Source organism: Linepithema humile, chromosome 6 (genome assembly GCF_040581485.1).
Source record: "Linepithema humile isolate Giens D197 chromosome 6, Lhum_UNIL_v1.0, whole genome shotgun sequence".
Taxonomy (NCBI): domain Eukaryota; kingdom Metazoa; phylum Arthropoda; class Insecta; order Hymenoptera; family Formicidae; genus Linepithema; species Linepithema humile.
Window position 1 is genome coordinate 18,096,450 of NC_090133.1, and position 21,430 is coordinate 18,117,879.

At 36.3% G+C, this 21,430-nt stretch overlaps 2 protein-coding genes and 1 long non-coding RNA gene across 14 annotated transcripts in view; 2 read left to right on the forward strand and 1 right to left on the reverse strand.

Moving 5' to 3' along the window:
- The window catches only part of LOC105674736 (uncharacterized), a 246,038-nt gene extending 241,670 nt beyond the window's left edge, over window positions 1-4,368 (forward strand). For both annotated transcript variants that reach the window (XR_001101177.2, XR_010890911.1), the window contains one exon: window positions 998-4,368. This is a non-coding gene — a long non-coding RNA (uncharacterized lncRNA). The remainder of the gene's footprint in view (window positions 1-997) is intronic.
- Lar (tyrosine-protein phosphatase Lar) overlaps window positions 1-21,430 on the reverse strand; it is a 375,895-nt gene that overhangs the window by 255,526 nt on the left and 98,939 nt on the right. For 5 of the 7 annotated variants that reach the window (XM_012371239.2, XM_012371241.2, XM_012371238.2 and 2 more), the window contains exon 1: window positions 4,362-4,473. In XM_012371239.2, the coding sequence (XP_012226662.1) occupies window positions 4,362-4,367 (6 nt within the window). In that variant the 5' untranslated portion in view covers window positions 4,368-4,473. Of the gene's footprint in view, window positions 1-4,361; window positions 4,474-5,378; window positions 5,588-21,430 lie in introns of those variants that run through there. The other 2 variants (XM_067357827.1, XM_067357826.1) reach the window with 2 other exon arrangements.
- LOC105674723 (uncharacterized) overlaps window positions 8,001-21,430 on the forward strand; it is a 237,534-nt gene continuing 224,104 nt past the window's right edge. For 3 of the 5 annotated variants that reach the window (XR_010890910.1, XR_010890909.1, XM_067357837.1), the window contains exons 1-2: window positions 8,026-9,068; window positions 9,532-9,647. The gene's annotated coding sequence lies outside the window, so the exon portion shown is untranslated. Of the gene's footprint in view, window positions 9,069-9,531; window positions 9,648-21,430 lie in introns of all 5 variants that reach the window. The other 2 variants (XM_067357833.1, XM_067357834.1) reach the window with 2 other exon arrangements.

The following is a 21,430-nucleotide window of genomic DNA, read 5'->3' on the forward strand; positions in this document are numbered from 1 at the left end:
GACAAGATGTGCGAGAATTAGTTATACAAAGGGAAAGGAAAAACAAAGACTAATGACTGCAAATTTTTAGAGAATATAGAGCTACTATGTTCTTATTGGCGTGCAGCTACAAAGGCGAAGATTCGAATATAAGTAAAAAAAATATTTATCAAAATAATTAATGTAAAAAAAATAATAGTAAGTGTAATTTATTTAATTTTCCTTGCCGTATTAACGTTTTTTTATTTCACTTTTTGTAATATAAACATTTCACTTCCTTGCGTTATATATTGTAATAAAAAATATCTTACAATGGAAACAAAATAAATTCAGAATAAAATAGCACGCACCCGGTGAAAATCTAGACACGATCACATTTTCAAATTACTTCGAACTACCAACAGCTGAGAGAAAAGACTGAGGCACGGAATTTCGAGTCAGGGAGAAGATAGGATGAGGGATGTACTGTGTGGTCCGAGAGAAAACTCGGCACCGACTTCGGCCTGCGCGAGCGTGTTGCATGGACGGTCGAGTCTAATGAACGAATGGGGTCTCCGAGTAAAAGAAAACAGGAATAAATAAAAAAGCTCGTCGTCGCTTTTGCGGTCAGTTACTTGCCGCCCATCGCGCGACTCTCTCTCTCTCTCTCTCTCTCTCTCTCTCTCTCTCTCTCTCTCTCTCTCTCTCTCTCTCTCTCTCTCTCTCTCTCTCTCTCTCTCTCTCTCTCTCTCTCTCTCTCTCTCTCTCTCTCTCTCTCTCTCTCTCTCTCTCTCTCTCTCTCTCTCTCGATCTCTTTCTCTTTCTCTTTCTCAGCCGGTTTAGCTCACCCAGCAATGCGGTTGAAGCTCGATGGCGGAGCAAGCTACCTACACTTAAAATTAATCACTTTTTCATTAATGCCACCCGCGAAATGAAAAAAACTCCTACGCGTTCGATGAAATTATCGAACGACATCTTTATTACAGTTTGACAGTTTTTTCAATAATCTTGTAGAAACTACCGAAATTTCTCTTTTCAGATATTTGACCTGGCAGTTTGGAGTGTAAGAACTCAAGAATTTGAGCAATGAGAAAGAAATACAACGAAACAATATGCTCATTCAGTGCAAACTGGAGGAAATAATATCCGATTAATTAAACAGTTGAAAAAGCAACAGAAGAAAAGGTAATGGACTAAATTAATTCACGATATAAGAGATAATGATGTTTTGACACAAAGGTCATGTGTCACGTGTTTTGATGAGAAAAGTTCATGATGCTTATCTCTTCTTTCATAAACGCTATGAATGGGGTTATCGAGTCGCATGATCGATTATCGGTTATTGGTTTTATTATACCCACGTGAGATCTCTCGTCCCTTTGATACAATATACGCGGAAACCAGATGCTCCCTAATACGACCGGAAATTCATAATTCATGGTCAATTTAAAAAACTACGAAAATATTAATAAACATCTGCATTCAGAAACTAATATGCAAATTCTTTGTATAATAGATTGCAAATATTTTTTTTTATTTATTTCCAATAAAAGAGTAACGGAAATTATTCGTAAATACAAAAATCGAATTAAGTGTATGTATATTTTAGTTTAGATATAACATTGTAATTCGCACTGTACATATCTTTTGCAAAACATACTGTTACATTATCCAGTGAATTATATGAAGTCACTGATAGTTAATACGTGTGAATTGTTGCATTAAAAAAACAAAGGAAAAAACGATATTGGCACCTCGGCACTAGCGGCGATGTGAAAAGAAGCGAACGCGGCGTATCTGCATGAAAACAGGTGGAAGTCAAACGTAATCCAATTACGGGATAATCGCATTGCCTCGAGATTCGCACTCGGGCATTCGGGCGAACTATCGAGTGATTAAAAATAATACCTGACAACGCGCGGTCGGAAGTTCGCTCTCGTGTACGCAAACGCAAACCCACCCACAAGCCACTTTACTTCACGTGAACTCGCCGCTTTCTTTTTTTTTTTTCGTTTTTTATTCGGATTCATCACGAATAGCTAACATGTTACCTAGAGTCCATCGCAAAACGTATGAAAAATGTAATTAATCAAAGTAAAAGTATATTTTATATTAGTTGTAGACTTCTTTTCACGAATTTTGTCTGTACATTTTGTCTGTACATTTTGTCTGTACATATATACATCTCTCTTAGTTCTTTATTAGTACAACAGAAAACATTGTACGGCATAAATAAAAGTCTAAAGATAATTATTAATCAATAACTCTAAGTATATCAGATAAATGTAGATTCATTATTTTTTCATTTTTTAAAAAGTACGTAGATGCATAGTCTCATATAAATATTATTGATTGAACGGCATTTCTTATCTCCAAAATTGCAATATAGTTGTGCTACATAATATAAATTATTATGATAAATTTTGTATTGATAATCAGATGTAAAATGTATGTTCCTCTGTAGTATAAAAGAAATTAACAAATGTCTCGATTGTTGAAAATGTGTTCGCCATTATTTCAACAAATGGAAACCCGAAAATAACAGCCAGGAAGTGTTATTACCGACATGCGAATAGGACGTACGAAAGATGTCAAGGGATTTAGTCAAGGGATGAAGAGTAAATTACAACAGCTGGTATGTAGGTACTGCTGCCGTCGGTATAAAGACTTACCTTCATGAGTAAGTTACCGGAAAGGGTGTTATACTGCGATATTTGTCGGTAAAATGGTATTACAGATTCCTACCATCCTACGATAAAACTATCAAAAAATACATCATTTTATATTTTTATAATTCAAAAAAATTGCACGAAAAAAGATATTAAATATTGAGCGATAAAAAAATATAAAATTTAGTTGTTTTAAAAAATAGATTGTGTCCATAAAACACAACTATTGATAAAAGGCAACACAGATTGACAAGTATAACAACAATTGGTATATAAAGTAAATAATTGCAATAGACTAAAAAAATATTAATGTAGTTCTCGCTTATTTTGCAAATTATCAACAATAAAATTTTTATATATCTAAATACATACATACATCGTGGTATAGCACACCTTTCTAATTATCAGCTTCATAATAAAAGTATATCAATAAAATAGAGGTTTGCAACATTATACAGAAAAGTTGCCCCGATTTAATTATGTTTATGTTTACATTTTCCACGTTACTGGAAAATGATAACTTTCCAATAGCATGTTTATTAAATTATTTCTCTTAATTATATTAAAATATGTACATTCTTGCACATATGAATTAATATATATCATATTAAAATCAGAATATATTGCAAATCTTTTTCAGCTTTAATGTATTAATGTCAATGGCATTTTAAAATAATAGAGTAATAAAAACTGTTATCATATGCGTATAAAAAAGAGGTCATACTGCTCGAGAATCTCGGTGGAATTTATGTTATTCAAGTACTTTAAAACATGAGTAAAATTTATGAATATGTTATTGGTAAAAAAAACATTGGAGCATACTTACTATTAACAAGTAGGGATATATGTATCAGTAGGCTTATAATAAATGTATAATATACTGAATTTTCTCTTTAGTTAAATACAATAATAAAGCAGATAACGAAATAATTTATCACATGCATAATCATAGACTAACAATAAGATAAACATAAAATTTATGCAGTATAAGAACTGTAATTCTTTTAAACTTATATGTTATTGTATTTTTATATTTTTATTTTTATAATTATATTAATATATATATATTAATATATATTTATCCAATAAGTTTTTTAAATTAATTGTAATAAAAAAAGGGATATAATAAATGGATTTTCCACAGTAATAATAGAAATGCATGTTATGTTAAAAGTTAAAATAAAAAAACAAATGTTTATGCAAGTGTCAGAAGAAGCAGACAAACCAACTATGGCAACAGAATAATTACTGATAATGTATGTATATGTGTAAACTAATATTGTACATAACAAAGAAGAAAATTCAATAGCTATGGAATGACCGCATATATAAACAATAGCATTGATAATATTCTTACCATTTATGATAATCAAAATATGTAATTAATATATACTTAAAATATATGCTTAAAAATTATATTTAATAAAACAAATAATAAAGCTGCTCCGAATACTCTTTATGGTGTTTTAATAATCATAACACATTTTAAAAACAAATTGATGCATTACAATAATACAAACTCTTATTACTAATTTTATTTGATCAAAGATATTTTGTTATACATAAAGAGAAATAAATTCTATATCAATATACTCGACTCAATAATTAAAATTAAAATTTAAAAGCAAAAGAAGATAGAATAATCAACAAATATTAAATGTAATCTTTTGTTTATATATGCAGTCAATGGCAAGAAATAATGCAAAAGATAAAAAAATAACATAACAAACATACGTGCATCGGTCGCTACTGCTCGGATATTTCGAACATCCCTCCGCGGGATGCCTCTGTCGGTACGCACCTGTGTCGCTTTTCAGACTCTCGGAATGTGGTTAGATCCGCCCTGAAAGCAAACATCGTAGAGACACATTAATTTTGGCGGAAAAATCAATACATTCTTCTGTGCTTTGAGGAACGCTTTGCGTCATACATGTTATACTTAATCACATTCTAACGTTTACAAATACATCAGTGATCGCACATCCAACTGTGACAATTGCAAACGATGATACTCGGAGCGCAATTTTCTCCGAGATCACGATGAGAATGATAACGCGTACACGAACAATTATTTGCTGATGATATAACAATGTAAAATAATTCACGACAAAAGAATAAAAACAACGTATAAACAAATAAATGATCGCATGACATTTAATCTCGCGCCCACGACATTTGACACTTCTAATATTTCTGGTCAGCTGTCACTAGACGCAAAACGTTCGCGACGATGCACTCGCAGACGAGTGGGTTACCATGACTACGCTCGTTTATCTACCGGCGCGTCAACGACCGTACACGCGGATATTGTCGATGTCAAGAGATCGGTAAACAATCCTGATTGTTTACTACCACTGTTTTGCTATGCACGAGGCTGTCAATCGTTGCGACATAAAAACGACGACAAAATCGCGCGAGGAGATTCTCTTAAAATTATGACTCGAGAAACGCGAGGCGATGGAGAAATTGAAATATGCGCAGCTTGAGCGGAATATGTAGAAACGGAAAGAATAGAAAACTTCGAGATACGGAGAGGTTATATCCACTGTTCCAAACGACACGGGATGTATTTCACAACGTTGTTCGAGTGCTCGAACGAGTAACATGTCGCTTGCCGCTTCGAATTACACCCTGGCTTATAATATCGACTCTTGCGGTTCTACACTTGTAAACAAGTCGACTGCTTGACACCGAAACGACAAAGCGAATCACTAAGAGTTACTGCGCACAGCGAGTACGAGAAACACTCACCACGTTTTCGATCTTTCAAACACCTCTTCAGTACCGCGATTACATTATAGTACACACGCACACACACTGTATCTATGTCCTAGGCGCTGATATTAAAAAACTCGTGTAAAATGTATAAAAAAGGCGTCAGTTAGGAAGCTGCCAAGAAAATTGCCATGGCGATGCCAATACTAGGCAGCCATATTGTGCACGTCGTGGCTACCGCTATCTGGTGAGAAATTTGGACTCTTTCCACAAGTGAAGCAGAGAGTAAGTTACCGACTATTAGTAAGCTTAGAGTGCGAATGATAATAATTAATTGTTGATAATTGTATTAATATAATTTAACTTTAAAAATTAAACTTTGCAAATTAAACTCGGTTACACATGTTTTTATAATTACAAAAATCTTAACTCGTGTATCGATAATTCAGTGTCCTAAAATATAACGCTTTTTTAGACTGTTTTATATTTTATAATATTTATTATATATATATGTTTTTATTAAATTTTAATATGCATTTTTAACATGCTTTGCAAAATTTAATATTTTCAAAAACTTGTAAATTTTATAAAAAATTATAAATAATTATAAATAAATAAATTAAATACAAACTCTTTTTTATCTATAATTAGTAAACAACATAATTTTTATAAAAATCTAATCTTTCTATTGTCATTTCAAGATGCTCTTTCTAAGCTTTCTCTCTTTTCCACAATATAAAATTTAATAAATTACATAATACTATGAATAGAAAAATATATATAATCCTGTAATGTACAGGACATGGATCACACAGGTCATATTTATTTCATAATGTAATGTATTTCAAATTTTATAATATAATAATATCAAAATATATAATAAATATATAATGAATCATATAATATAAAATTTACTCACCAGTCAATGTCTAGTAACTGCAATCTATTCTGTCATTTTCCAAATATATATTTACATAAAACTAATTATGTACGACATAGCCGACTTTCAATGAAATACGATTCCGAAATAATTTTATTACAATCACAAAACAATTCTATCTATTGAAAATTTCGGTATCGTGACAATCTGCGTCTGATGAAGCTGTATTGCTAGTTAAATATGTCAAACGCGAGTATCATCGGAAGGATTAATTATCATCATTTGCTTTTATTATCACGTCGCCCGGCACACTTCCGATATTCCGCGATTATCAAATACCGCGATTATAAATGACACGAAATACGATCACCCGTATGACTTTACACGACACTTCCGATACTCTCGAAATATGTTGAAAAATTTTAAAAGACAATTTCACGTTGTTGCTCGAAGATTTGGCGAGCGATGTTCGACCGACTCGACGAACGCGACTGATTTTACGAATATTGAAAAACTAATCGCGGCCATGCACGCAAATTAACACTCTACCACGACCGTCCGTTGTTTGATTTGACATTCTCGACATTTGCTTATATTCGAATTTGCTTGCACTGAGGAAGAACACGCGCGAAACGCAGAGCGACTCACATTTGCGACACCTCAAACGGTCATTCTGCAAACTAATCGTGTGAACATTGCCAATGCGCAATCGTCACTAATTCTGTGAATACATAGACGCGCAATCACACTTGTCATGAAGAGACAAAGTAACGACAATCGTGACCAATGAAAATCTTGAAAACACATTCTAGGGAATAAATTGCTCCAATATTTTAGATACAAAAAAGATATGTCTCTTAAATACTGAAACATACAATTAATAGTAATTTCATACATTACTTTACAATAGAAATGCAAAACAATTTTTATCTTTAATAATTATTAACCTTTAAATATCTGGCCTCTGAAATATTTATCTTACATCGTGAACAAAAAGCGATATCATAACAATATAAAATTCATCTCATAATCGTAAAATCGTTTTTGCGATGTTTATTTTATGATTCTATGACTTTTGTCTATATTGCCATCAACTATTAGATTAGTGATTAATTACTATATACATAAAACATTAAAATGCATCTTAAACATTTGCAACCAATCCGGTGACGCGATACGATTGGCAAGACATGTATTTCAAAACATATTGACGCGTTTCATAATGTAAAGTTATCGCGTGTAGAAACGGGAGTGTCGAACGAAAAATATCAAGGTATACATATTGTAGAATACAATTATTTTCTCTTTATATTTGTGATATTATTTCCACGATGACTTGTCAGCTGTGTGTTATTGTCAGTTGTATGTGTCGAATATTTAGTCGGTGGATTATTGCGACACGTTTTTCCTAGAAGTCTCGCGTTCACGGCGACTGTTGTCCGAACGCAGTGTTTTGTTTACCTGTCACGTCGCTTCAAATAAATATAGCAACACCGTAGCTCAGTGTTCTTCGGAATGCTTCTTGTACTCCGAGATTATTACTGCGTAATACATATATCGTACTTTAGATCTGTTATTCTCTCGATCATCTAATATGTATAAGCACGGAACCTTTTCACTTAACCACATAAATATAAATTATCTACATAGTCGATTTTGCAGTATTTTGTATCATTTAGTTATCTACATAACTAGTTTAATCTATATAATGAAGTGGTATAAAAAAGATTATTAAAGATAAATAGTAATAACTGATCGATGTATGATTTTGCGATATAAGAATAATATAGAGCATTTTTCATGAAAATTCCTAATAATCACGTGATCATACGCTCCTGACGTAATAGAATCTAGTTCGCTGCCTCGTTCATTTCGTGCGGCGACGACGAGAGTGACGAACGCGAGCGAGTGTCGTTCTGAATATCGCGTGCGTTTCTTCTGTTGGGGTGAGTTTCGTATATAAATATACGTCGAAAATGTTGTTTTTAGTAATGAGCAATCATCGTGGAGTGTTAATTGATCTGTACGGTCGCGTTATTAGTCTTTCAACGTTCGTAAAAGAAGTCACGTTTGTTACGTCGAATCGTGCCGTGTTCGTTGAATCTTTGAGCATCGATGCAATATATAGTCTCCGTCTTCCAAACTTTTTAAGAATCTAAACGATACCGGAAATATTGAATTGAGCAACGTAGAATCGTCAAGAGTAATTAATATTCGCGGCCTAATCTAAGTCATAATTTAGATATCGACGAAGTCAGTCACGGTTATCCCACCATATTGAACATCGTTCTTGTCCTTAGCGTCGGTATGAAGTTGCATACGTGCGCCCCCATTTTGGAAATTTTTAGAAGTACTTGAGAATGTCGAGCAACGTCACGAGCGATCATCGTTATTTATTCGTGTTATTTATTCGTTCGGCAATACATTGCGTATCGCCACGGGATCGCGCGTCGGGAATATCGGATGCGTTGTCAATCGCCGAAGGCAAACGATAGTAAGCTTTTTCGACAATATTATGTTTTTTTGACTCGCAATTCTAGTAGATCAGCATTGTCGTAGTGCTGAATTTTTCAATGAATTATTTCGCGCTTATGGAGTAATTTCGAAATTGTCGTATTTTACCTTGAAAGCGTATCGCGCTCGCAAAATTCGAGAATGTCGTACGAATTTACCGTAAAATTCGGGAGGGTACGAATTTACTGTAAAATTCGAGAATGTACGAATTTACTATAAAATTCGGGAGTGTCGTATCGTATATGATAATTAGTGCCATATAAATGTGTATGTGTTGTATTTGGACGATGCAGCCAACGACAATAATGATTGCAACAACGAAACATTGGCTGGTGAGTAAAATTTGATATTATGTAATTATATATTTATTAGAGTTTAATACTATTACGTGTGTGTTATAATGAAATCAATATTAATCTATGATCCATTTTTTGTAAATTGAATTATCACCAAACTATTTTCATATTTGTGGAATTGTGTAAGATATTAAATTATTAAATGATACTATGCTAAAAAAAGTTTAGCATATTAAAACAAAAATCAAATTTAAAAAACCATTAAATTTTTTGATAATTATACGAATGAATAGATATAACATATAATTATTTTATATATAATTTTTTATAAGCTTTAGATAAAATTTATTCCAATATTTTATTCTGTTTTTTGTTGCAATTTGAATTGCTTTCTTGAAGATCTGTTATTTTCATATAAATTATCTGAAATTAGAATTTTTTTTTTGTGTGTTTCGGATAAGTTTACAAATTAGATAATGACAGTGCATTATTATTTCAGAATTAATTAATCTGGATCGTCAATGTGGCAACAAAGACTTCTGTGACTCTCAGTGGCAAGATATTATTTCGACGTTGCTCTGTGTTTCACGAAATGGTTCAGAGATAGTTCCACAGGTGAGTCCTACTTTAATCCGCTTATAACCATTTCAACCATCACTAAGTGCGTTTTTATTTTACACGAATGCACGCACGAGATCCTTCTGTTATCTCGGCTAAAAGTTCAACCAAGTAGAAAAAAAATTTTATGCGATAAAAGTTTTTACAGTATGCAGTAGTCATGTCTTTTGATATTACAAATAATTCATACGGATAAAGTAATCAAATAAATAATATAGATCTCAGCGAACAGTGAAACACAAAAGTAAAAGAATCACTATTCATATTATATTTTTGATATTAGTTTTAACGTTAATTGTATTATAAAACAAATTAAATAAGGACAAAAGAAAGTATTTTTAATGTTTAGAGTCGGTAACTTCCATCTTTTTGACAAAATGTGTGGCAAGATATTATTAATGGAGATTTGTCGAAGATCGTAGGAATGTTCGATTAATTTTTATAGTACGAAGGAATAAAGTTCGCGTTTAAAATTGTCGCTCATGAAGTGTTTGCGAACAATGCGGAAAGAGAGAAAGGGAACAGGTACGAAAAGACCTCACGGAAAGACTCGTGTGTCTAACTCTGTGACACGTGTCGGGTGTCGCGTGCAACAAATTGTGAGCATCCACGGGGGTAGGGATGTGTTTCACGCTAGGAACTTTGCGTTCGTTACAGGACAGCGGAGGCTGTAGTGAAGGGACGGGGAGGGGGGGGAGGGGGAAGACCATCGCGTTAAGAGTCGTTACGCGAGTTAGGGTATCCGCCGCCATACGAACGCGAGTAACTCCTTTAACGAACTCCCAAACGAAGTTCGGCTTCTTACTTCTCCGATTTCAGAGTTACGACGCTCATCTAATTAATATCAAGGATTCCACGCTCGGAAGATACTTGAAACACGTGCCTTCGCTTTCACCGGCGGATGTCATCCTTTTTTTTCTTCTTTCTCATCCCCATCTTTCTCTCTCTCTCTCTCTCTCTCTCTCTCTCTCTCTTTCCCTCTCTCTTTCACTATTCGTTTCTTCACAATTAGAGGATAGTCTAAAGTTCTTACCCGTTAGAGAACTGGTTGGAAGGAATTACTAATTACTTACTCCTTCCAACTTGAATTTAAAACTGTCCCAAGTTGGCTCGTTTTCGTTTATTCGGTTACGCTCTTCGGCTGTTGCTGTAGCGCGCACAGCGTGAGTGGGCAATTAAAATTTAGCTTCGACGTGATATCACGTAATTGACGTGACTTCCCGCCGCGGACTAGATACAGGCGAAACATGATTTTATTGCGCGGGCGTGTCTAATAACTTATGCTCGCGCTGAGCTCAACCCCTCCCGAAAACTTTACGCCGGAGATATATTTTCGTTCATCGTCGTTATAATAGACGTTATAATAGGAGGAGATTGAGGTTGCGAAGGTGGAGTTTCAAACTCGCATAAATGTGTGTAGCGCGCGGCGCGGCGCGGTCTCCTTCCACGTTTCTGATTACTTTGCAAACTTTGTGCTAGTCGGAACGATGCAACGGAAGCTTTTAGACACTTGTTTCTGGTGCGTTACGCAATCTCTATAAGCCAGGTTTTACAGGATACAACGAAAGAGACTGACTGCTAGCAAAACAGATACAGAGGTTAATGCATTTACGGCGAGAAATATTCGCGTTTACCGCCGCGATCAAAACAGATGGAAGAATTCGCAGCTTTAACGAGATTTTTAATCTATTGAGTTCGATAAATAAAATTTATCAAGAAAGCGTGTCGACGAGTTCATTCCGATTTATTTTTCCGAACGTATAGCCCCGCGCGGAGACCACAATTGCAGTCAGCAAGACCGCATCGCTCGCGTGCATTTGGAATGCAGGTCGGTACAATTGCGCGCTCGTGTTGCGTGTTCCGTCCAGTCCAATGTATCGCCCGAACAATATAGCACGTCAGCTTTTGTCCGCGCTGTCTGTTTCATCCGCCGTTAATAAAATACCTTTCGAAGGTATTGCGCCCGAGGAAGAACATTTCCTTCGCCATTCGCTGCGCATGATAGCTGCTCGCGAAACACTGCTCGCAAAGGAACATAGAGAGACACTTGTATGTTTCAACTGCAACAAACACTTGATGTGTTTGCATCGCAATGAATGAAAACAGAATGTATACGCGTGACGATGTGAGATATATTGTTCCCGAGCTGATTATAGTATATTCGGGAAAAGTAACGTGTAATATAACAAACGAAAAGTGATATTGAACGAAGAGCAATTTTGTCTCCGACCTGGCAAGTGCCAAAGAATAGGGTAATGAAATAAATGTCGAAGCGCCATGTACCTTTATGTTCATTTGTAGTATCGCCATTGTTTGTTTTGTATAGTGTAGTAAACAATAGATGCGCAGTTAATGGCGAGCGATCGGGTGATTTCTCATCACAAAAAGAAAGAGAAAAGGGCAACATTGACATTCTCGTAGGAAGTGGAAAGAATGAAACGCATGGAACAAATAACATCACGTGTGGAATTCCCACGCACTTTTTCTTCTATGAGATTTTTTTTTATATCACAATAGCGTGTTTAATAAAATATTGATCGAATTAATATGGAGTAGCGTAATATGCTTGCACCGTTATGCCAATGATAACTGTATAATTATCGTAAAATTATCTCATCGTAATAATTACTGAAATGTACCGTATATTTTTTTCGGACAAATGTTGACATTAATTCCGAAGAATAGTTTCACAAGAACAAACGCGTCAATTTTGACTATTTACAATCGGCTATCAACTTTAACGAATTGGTGTTCGATTATGCGGCCTCCTTCAAACTTGCCTTACCGCTGTAATATTGCGAATTTCGCCGAACGAAACTAACTGATTTCCCACGGGATAAATCCCGAGCAAAGCTGCCATGCCTTGCAGGAAATGCAACGTAAATTTATCGTAAAGGCTTAGATTGCGATTTCACACGGACACGCTCCCGACTCTTTGCTTTGAATCGTCCCCCAGATAAATCTTAAAATATTTACTAGATCGGTTTTCTTCTCTTCGTTCCCCTCTCTTCCTTGTGTCGCGATTCTAGTATGTGTATCTTGTTTTACTGTCGTGATTCATAATTTGTATACAAATAAAGAATGATAAGAAGAGAAACGCAAATTATACGAAATTATTTCGTATTATTCACACAAAGTTACTGTGGCAATATTTCATGTCATAGAGATACAGATACTTTAATGCTTGAAAATATAAAGTACGAAATTCAGAGACAAATAAATCACGATATGCCGTCAATATTACGAATCCCACAGAGCGTATGGCACGATACGCGTTACGTGTTCAAAATTTTGGACAGAAGTATTGATCGTAAATCGTCGCACTGGCGTGTTTCAATTCCCATTACTAGAAGGGAGCGGAGTGTGCGTGTGGCCCTTACGAATGTTACGCAGCATCCCAAGCAAGCATCGATTTCATTCGAGGGTTGACTAAGAGACTGGGATTGAGGGACTCTTCTCGAAAGATTGAGGGACGATGCCAGATTACTGAATATGTCGCGCCTTTAAAAGACGAGCAGATCCGTATAGCAAAATAGGATATTAATTCGCAATGTCGCTGAATCGATAAACTTACTTACATTAGATGATTTTCATAAAGATAAATACATAATTTCCATTAACAGGCGAATTAAAAATATTTTATAGAAATTTATTTTTCAAAGTTGAAGATTATTAATTTAGAAGAATTTTGTAATTTAACCAGTCGCGATCTAAGTATTTATTTTAATTAGTTATTTTTTCTGCAAATGTTGTATGTCCTGTTGTTTCTCTATAATCCTATTTATATTATTTACTTGTTTAAAATCTTTTGAATTCGAGAGAACACATTGCAATATCCTGCGTGAAAATCTAAACTATATCGCGATTGAGTTAAGATTTTCGGATACCATATTCGCAAAGCGTTTGGGATTCGATGCGGACTTGAATACGTGAGGAATTACGAAGCTCGCAACTGTTTGAGAATTCATGACACTGTCCCGCACCAGTAAAGTATCCAGATCACTCGATCGCCAACGGCGAATTCCTAAGAATTCCTTATATCGTTGAAATAACTGGTGTACGTGCCCGAGAGGCGGAAGCGACTTCAATTTTTGTCTCCGAGGAGTGAAATCCGGGACGAAGTCCGTGCGAGCGGAAAAATTTGCACGCCGCAGAAAGTAGCGGTCTGACCACTGCAAGCGCGCCGACATCGCCGGCTCCGCCGTCCGGACAGGTAGTCGATATTTCCCGCGGAACCGTATTTAAGCATGGCATTTAATGGTAACGCTGAACACGTTATACGACTGACCTTTCTCTGAGCCGCAAACGTTTATACGCGCGTTTATTTTCCGCACAGAATGCACGGGTGCGCGTATTATCGAGTGCAGGTAGCAGGCTATTTACGAAAGGTCAGCCGGGGGGTCGAGTCCGAGGTCCTTAGGGGTGAATACGTGAGGGCTCGACTGAATATCGTCGAATTCTCGAGTGCACTGTCCTCCGTGTTTAGTTTAGGACGTTCAGATATTAGCCGGCGCGGAAGCCACAAATAACGGCAACGTTTAGTGTGCGGCCGATAAAGCGGGGCAGGAAAGTACAGCCGGTTAACCACTTTTAATCGAGGTTGCACCACCCGACCGTGTGCAGTCGAAGCTGATATATCGGATAGCGTTCGCTCTGTTTTCAACGGGATATACTCCCGGATCGCGCCTGAAGGCTCTCCCTGCGTTGTTTACGTAAGCTCGTTCCACTGGTTTTATCCAGTTCTGCGAGCGTAGCGAAGTCTCGCGCGGAAATACTCTGCTCGTATATCGTCGCGATCTTGTCGCGTTTTCTACCGGACAATGATATCTTCTCATAAGCGAATGGCACATGTTTCACATTTACTAGTTATACTCTGTAAATGTTTCGCTGCATGTTAGTAATGAGAAAAAATGCGTGACCAAAGGTGCGGTTTCTCCATTTATGTAAAAGCCACTAAACGTCACGTTCGTTTAACACGATGATCGTTTTGCGAGATATACGATAATGTAGTCTATAGCTACTTTACGTCTAGAACTGTCATTCCTCACGGCGTGCTATTCCTCTATATTCGTATCGATAGCTTACATTAGAGTCGTTAGAGCAGATGATCGGTAATCGGTGATACGCCTTCATTGTCCGAGGGTGGACAGATCGATGACCAGCGAGGGTGTCGGATGCACGTGACGTCATCCACGGCACCCATAGCTCGGGTTAGACGAGTCTAAGTACGCGTTTGCTACGGTTTCCCGTTTATCGACCTCCTACGTTCCCTCTCTTTTTGCCTTTCAAGAATGCATTTGCTTTTGAGCATACTGACCGACATTCTTATCTATGAAAAACTACATTATGATCGCACGTATGATAAAATTTATTGTTTCTCAGAATCAAGAAACATATTGGCTATTCTAAATTTACCGTTGCAATATTTATTTAAAAGATGCGTTAAAAAATTCACGATCAAAAATAACGAAATTTAAACGTACTATTAAAAAGATTTCGGTTATAAAATTTACATATTAGAAGATTATTATCTAAATATATAAATTTGAGTAATAAAAGATTATTTGTAAATATATTTAATTATTTGAGACATTAAATTATATATATATATATTGGGACGAACGAGATTTATTGTGCAATTGTTGATTTTCAAATTTTAAAAATCTTTTTATAAAATCATAAAAGAAAGAAACATTTGGCTACAGATTTTTCCGTAGTCTAATGAACACATTTCGCGCGTTAAACTATTAGTTTTATAATGACGCTTATTAATTGCAATGTAATTATTCATTTATTTACAAAGAAAATTGATTTTAATAGTGCATAGAATACAAATAATTAGTTTATCATAAATTTATTTTGAATAGATAAAAGAGATAAATATAAAAGCATCTCATTTGTGTGTGTGTGTGTGTGTGTGTGTCGCATATTTTACAGCGTCTACTTTTTGACTCGATATTTTAAAAAAGTGATTAATTAATCACATTTAATTATAAGATTCTTTAAAAATAAAACCATGTTATTGCATTATTCTGCATTTACAAATTCAATTATTCAAGGAAATTTTAAGATAAAATTGGAATATATAATTATAAATTTTATATCCAAATATAGAGTATCTTGATTTATATTATAAACTAAAATATATAATCTATATTTTCATATAGAAAATTATTTAAAACTATTCGAATTATATTTAATACATATTTTTGCTCTTATTTAAAAATTTTAAAGTAATGTTTAAATATTCTGATATTTAATTATTCTTATATTACTAGGATTTATCTCATATGTATGTAAGCGTATTCTCTTTGCGAAACGGATTATTGGCTTGCTATTTCCAAATTGTTTGTTTTATTTTTATGCAAAACAAAGAATGATTATCAGCACGAAATCTCGATGCGCGGAAGTCAACATGAAAGAATATCGTATATGCCGTTGCAGATTACATTTATATCGCGATTCCTGCGTTTCATAACGGCGGATAATTACATCACCGACTGTCAATAATTGGGCAGTGACCCATGCGCGAGATGTAAAGTAATGACTCCTATATTGCCTGCATTGCTGCGCGATATCCATATGTCAAATTGCGATGTCCCCTTCTGTACGCGCGTACACGTACAACGTAGCCCGTATGTTTATTGTAGGTCTGTTTGTCTGTGAGTTAGGTGCAATGAACTGCTGATAACTGAGAGTTATTAACGCGCGCGATCCGACGAATATACGCTCCGGATAAATTTAATCGGCGTGGCTTATCGGCAATGAACATCGCACGTTAACATATCGCATTTTAAAGGAGATAAAAATAAAAAGAAATAGAGAGAAAGCTGAAAATTTGAGACTTTGAAAGATACTTTTCACGAGATTTCCTTAAATGACTGATATTCAATTAAGCGCAATTATTTTACAAAATTAAAGTTTTTTAATGATTTGTTTTCTTGACAGTTTTCTTCCAAGACTTAAACTAATACGTATCATTCTTTTCGTGGCAGGCTCAATTATACCATTTGACGTAATAGCTTTTCGAACGTTTCGCCATTACCACGAGTAGCTGTGTGCGTCCGTGCGCGATCATTTAATCTCGGAAAAATTTCATTATCGCGTATTTCGCACTTGGCCCAAAATTGTGAAATACATTACCGGTGGATTACCGCGCCGCCTCGTAATCGCGTTAATGATTTGCGGTGCACTCGCGCTAATGATCGCCACCTCGTATCGACGCTAGTAACGAGAAGCTGGGATGGGCATGGGGAGAAGATGAGTGCGAAAGAAGAAAAGCAATGGTCGTGTGTAGTCGCAATTAATATCGCGCGTTCGCCCACGGGAAATACGGGACACGTACAAGCCGGACTTTTCGAAAATTATCGCGACGGAACAGCGCGAAGCGGCTGGTTTGGTTCGCGCCGTTTGCAACCGCTGGTTAAAATTAGCCTTGCAACAAGTTATATTGGTACATGCCGTTTACCCGCGAAACCCGTATCCACGAAATTCCGAATTCCGGCTGGAAACGGCGAATCACGCGCTTGAAATTGTAATGTTCGTGATAGTCCGCGCAACGCTACATACCGTAATAATTCCATCTCGTATAGATTTTCCGGCTTGGCTAATTATTATTTCCCCGTGGACCGAAGTATTGTACGAGCTTCGCCTTTTGTAAATTTCAATCGGCACTATCTGCATTCGGTAGAGATGACATATGTATGTACACAGAAATCCATGTATGTATGAATATTTTAGTTGCGTATCAAATTCCGAAACAAATATTCTACGAATGCGATGCCTAATGCTATAAATCGTTACATTATCAATTTGTTACGATATATAGAGAAATTGGACTTCGTATATTGCGTATTGTTTCCAGGAATTATCCTGAAAACAAACGTTCTCTCTCGTATTTTGTGCGAGCGGATCGAGCGCTCTGCATGGTCGATTACGTGCGGCGTATCGGCGCTATATAGCGCGTACTTCGATAATAAATAATAACGATCTGGGAAATTGTAGCGACTGGCTGTACGATGGGACGAAAAAATACGAGAGACCAGGCTCGTTGGGAGGCGGCACGCTGGCCTTTCCCTACCTCCCTTTTTTTTTTTGTAGCGTTTTCCCCGCACCGGTTGCACTATTTATTCGCGTTGCACACGGCGCTGCCGATTTGCATCAATTTGGGAAGTGAACGAATAATTATTTTAGCAACAGCAACACCGGCGTTGTCGACGACACCGGCGGTGTGTGCAATAGCACCATTGGCGACGGGGGCGGTTTAATCAGCCTTCCATTGTAATGTTGACAACTATAACGGAAATGCTGAATAGAAGATTAGACTCGAACTAATGGGTTCTATAGAAGGGATTTGGCTCGAAATAGGAAATGGGCGGAGTGATTCTAGTCGAGCGAGCGATCTAAGGCTAAATAGACTTGAATTTCGCATTTGGCTATAACGGCCCGTTCAATGGCGCAATTTCGCGCGACGTATTCGTACTCGCGGCGTTTGTATCGGAGTAGTGAAATATTCGCAGATGTTACTTCAAAAATATCCGTAAAAGCTCAAATTTTCACATATCACAGTATCATACATCCAATATAATTATTGAATTTTTTCATCCTTATTTATAGTAGCCATGTGTGATTTCTTTAGAGTTGTTATTATTGTCGCGGGCTAAGTATTGTATAAATATTTTGGTATCTCTCTTATAGCTTGCAAAATTTGACACGTATTACACAACAGTTTATCTCGAGCAATTTTTTTTTAACCGAGCAATTTTTTTTTATTTGTCAAATATGGCACGTTTATTTTCACTATTTGTAAAAGATCGGCAGTATTTCGCGATTAAGACTGCATGACATAACTTACGAACAAAATATAGTAACAGCAAATTTTCTCCGATAGGCAAATATTTGCGGACGGTGTAAGTAATAATACTCGGCAGTGAAAAGTAAACGTTTGCCCAGGAGAAAAGAGAGCGTCGTTGATACGGTAAACAACGACGTACAATATATCATTACTTACCGCAGCAGTATTCGAGGTACAGCGATAACACTTGATATTCATAAAACCAAGCGGGGAGCTTGCATGCTTGCCACCGGTGGTCCCTAACTTAGAAGCGCTGAGACAAGCTTTCGCTTCTGTATAACTCAATAACGCTTATGTAAGATGTACGGCTTTTCGTTTTATTTTATCCGGTCCCGAGTAAAGAGTATGGGGACTGTGGTGTAGTTTCCTCTTCGACAAGCAAAACGTTCGAATTCGAAATGTAACACATGAGTTTGCATTATCAGCGACACTCGATATTTTTTTATAAAGGATAATCCTGATAAATTGCTTGCAATTTACTGTAATATCTTTTTCACAAATATATCTACAGATTAACTTGTGCTACATTTTTCTACAATTAAATTACGTTAAATATAACGTTAACTAGAAAACGTTAACTAGAACAAATTTTATCTGGAACAATGTTTCACTTTAATCTCGTGCTTATAATTGAAGCTTACGCTCCGACACGGCGGAACGATTTTACGCGACGTTATGTGGCTTCATGTTAATTTTAATTAATAATTCGGTGTCACGGGTATTTATTGGCGCGTGAAATGCGATTTGAGATAATGGTATTGGCAGCGGCATAAGGAAACAATACATAATAAATTTCAGAATAGTATTTCGGAGTAATTATATCAGCGTCTCTCTCTTGGATTATTATTCAGAAATCGATCCATCGCGCTCTGATAGCCAGCTTCACGGAATACAGACGATTTTGCCAGGAATATAGTGTGCTATTACGTTTACTAGGGTCACAGGAACCTCACCAGCCGTAAAAGTATTTTTACTGCGACATTACAGACTGGGCTTAGCTATCTTCTTCTCGGCCGCTCCGCGCTACGGAAATCGCTTTTCAAATCGCTGTTTACGTAACCGTAAAAGGACAGTGGCGGATCGAGAGCGGACAAAGGAGTTCGACGACACGGAACGAAGAAAGCGGCGGAAAAGTACGGTGACGAAGGGTAAAGAAACGACGGAGAGAGGATTAGCATAGATATTGAAGCTGGAAAACATTTTAGACTTTGTGGGAATGTTGGTGTTAGAATTGTTATCACTTCTAAACATTAGCTTCGCAATTATTGTCTTGCTAATTGAAAATTTTTATGCGGGGTCTAAATTTTTTATGCAGCTTGTTAAACAAGAAAGACTACAGGAAGACTTTATACGATACAAAATTAAAGTGAAATAAACCATTAAAGTTTTAACTATTTTAAAACTGCAAGAATGTTTAAATATTGGATAAAGCGTTTATCTTTTATGAAACTGAACAGCAACGATGTGTGGGAAAAGTAAAGAAATATTTTTATAAATCCTGAAATATCTCATAGAGCTTGTCGTTCTGGGTTATAATACTTTTTATATTTTTTGGAAGCGTTTTTCCGATTTCAACAATTGTGTTAAAATCTATATCACTCGCCATTTAACGGTTGCATCAAATTTATATTTAAAACTATATGATATTTAAAAAAATACAAAAAGAATTCAATTAAATCTTATAAAAAAATAACTTTAAAGTGAAAATCAGTACAATTTTATTACGGTCAGATACACTAGAAATAAACCGGTAACCATCTTTTCTCGTCTCGACTAAATTAAATTTACGTAAGACGAAAAAATAATAGATCTGCGAGTAGAATGTCTTTTACCGGATTTTCGTTAAGGATTTCTGATCGCGCGATTGAATACTGTCAAGTGTGCTCGAAAGTTGACCGCCACTGACGGCGAATTAGCACGGTCTCCATTATTTAAATTCAACGGATATAAAGCAGGGATTAGGGCTAAGTCGCACTCCAAGATATTGGCTGCCGAAGCCTGCCAGCGAGACTTCCGAGCGCTCTTAGCAAGGTAGAAAAAAAGAGAACGATGTAGGAATGGATTGAAGTGGGAGAAGAGAAAAAGAGGCGCGATAAAGGAAGAAGAGATCGCACGAGACCAGCGAAAGATCTACCTAATAAAATTCCGACAATGCTGGCGCAAAGACCGGCAGCACACCAGGCTCTTATATACCGTTCGATACTGTGCTTCTCGTCGGCAAAGGGAGTCGATATACGCGGAAGAATATTCAGAAAAGTGGAGTATATGTATTATCACTCCGGCTTTCCGCGCATAGATAGTTTACGATATCGTAAAAATTCTATCGCTGTGCACTTACAGCGCGTATTGAGTGTACAACACCTTTTTCGCGAGAGGGACCAGCCGCTTCGGTTTTTACATTTTCCTTGTATCGAACGCAGCGAGAAGTTCTACCATTTAAATGCTAACCCCGTAGGATATCGAGAGCGATCGATTCCTCGGCTTGTATAATAGACGATTTGAATTTACAAAATTTCGCGGCGAGCTGATTTTATTTTCCTACCTTTTCGTACTGTGCAAATCCGTAATCTACCCGTATATCTGTAGCTGCACGACGTCCGCAGTAATGCGCAGTCTAAGAAAACCACGAGGAATTTCGATCGTTCGGATCCCACACAATCTTGAGGCTCCACACGCCTTGCAGCTGATAAACATATGAACACGATCTTTCATCTCTTTTTCTTTTTCGTTTCGTTTTATAAACGGCAGTCGCGTGAAACGGTTATCTAGATTTCAGCGAGAGAGCCATTGGTTTTATTTAAATGCCTTATTTACGTGGTGTGTGCGCGTCGCCGACTCGAATGTTATCGCTCCACGACAAATCTCCGCTTTTTCCGAGAATCGCGATCATATCGAGGAACGCAATTCCCGCTGCGCGCATACCTAT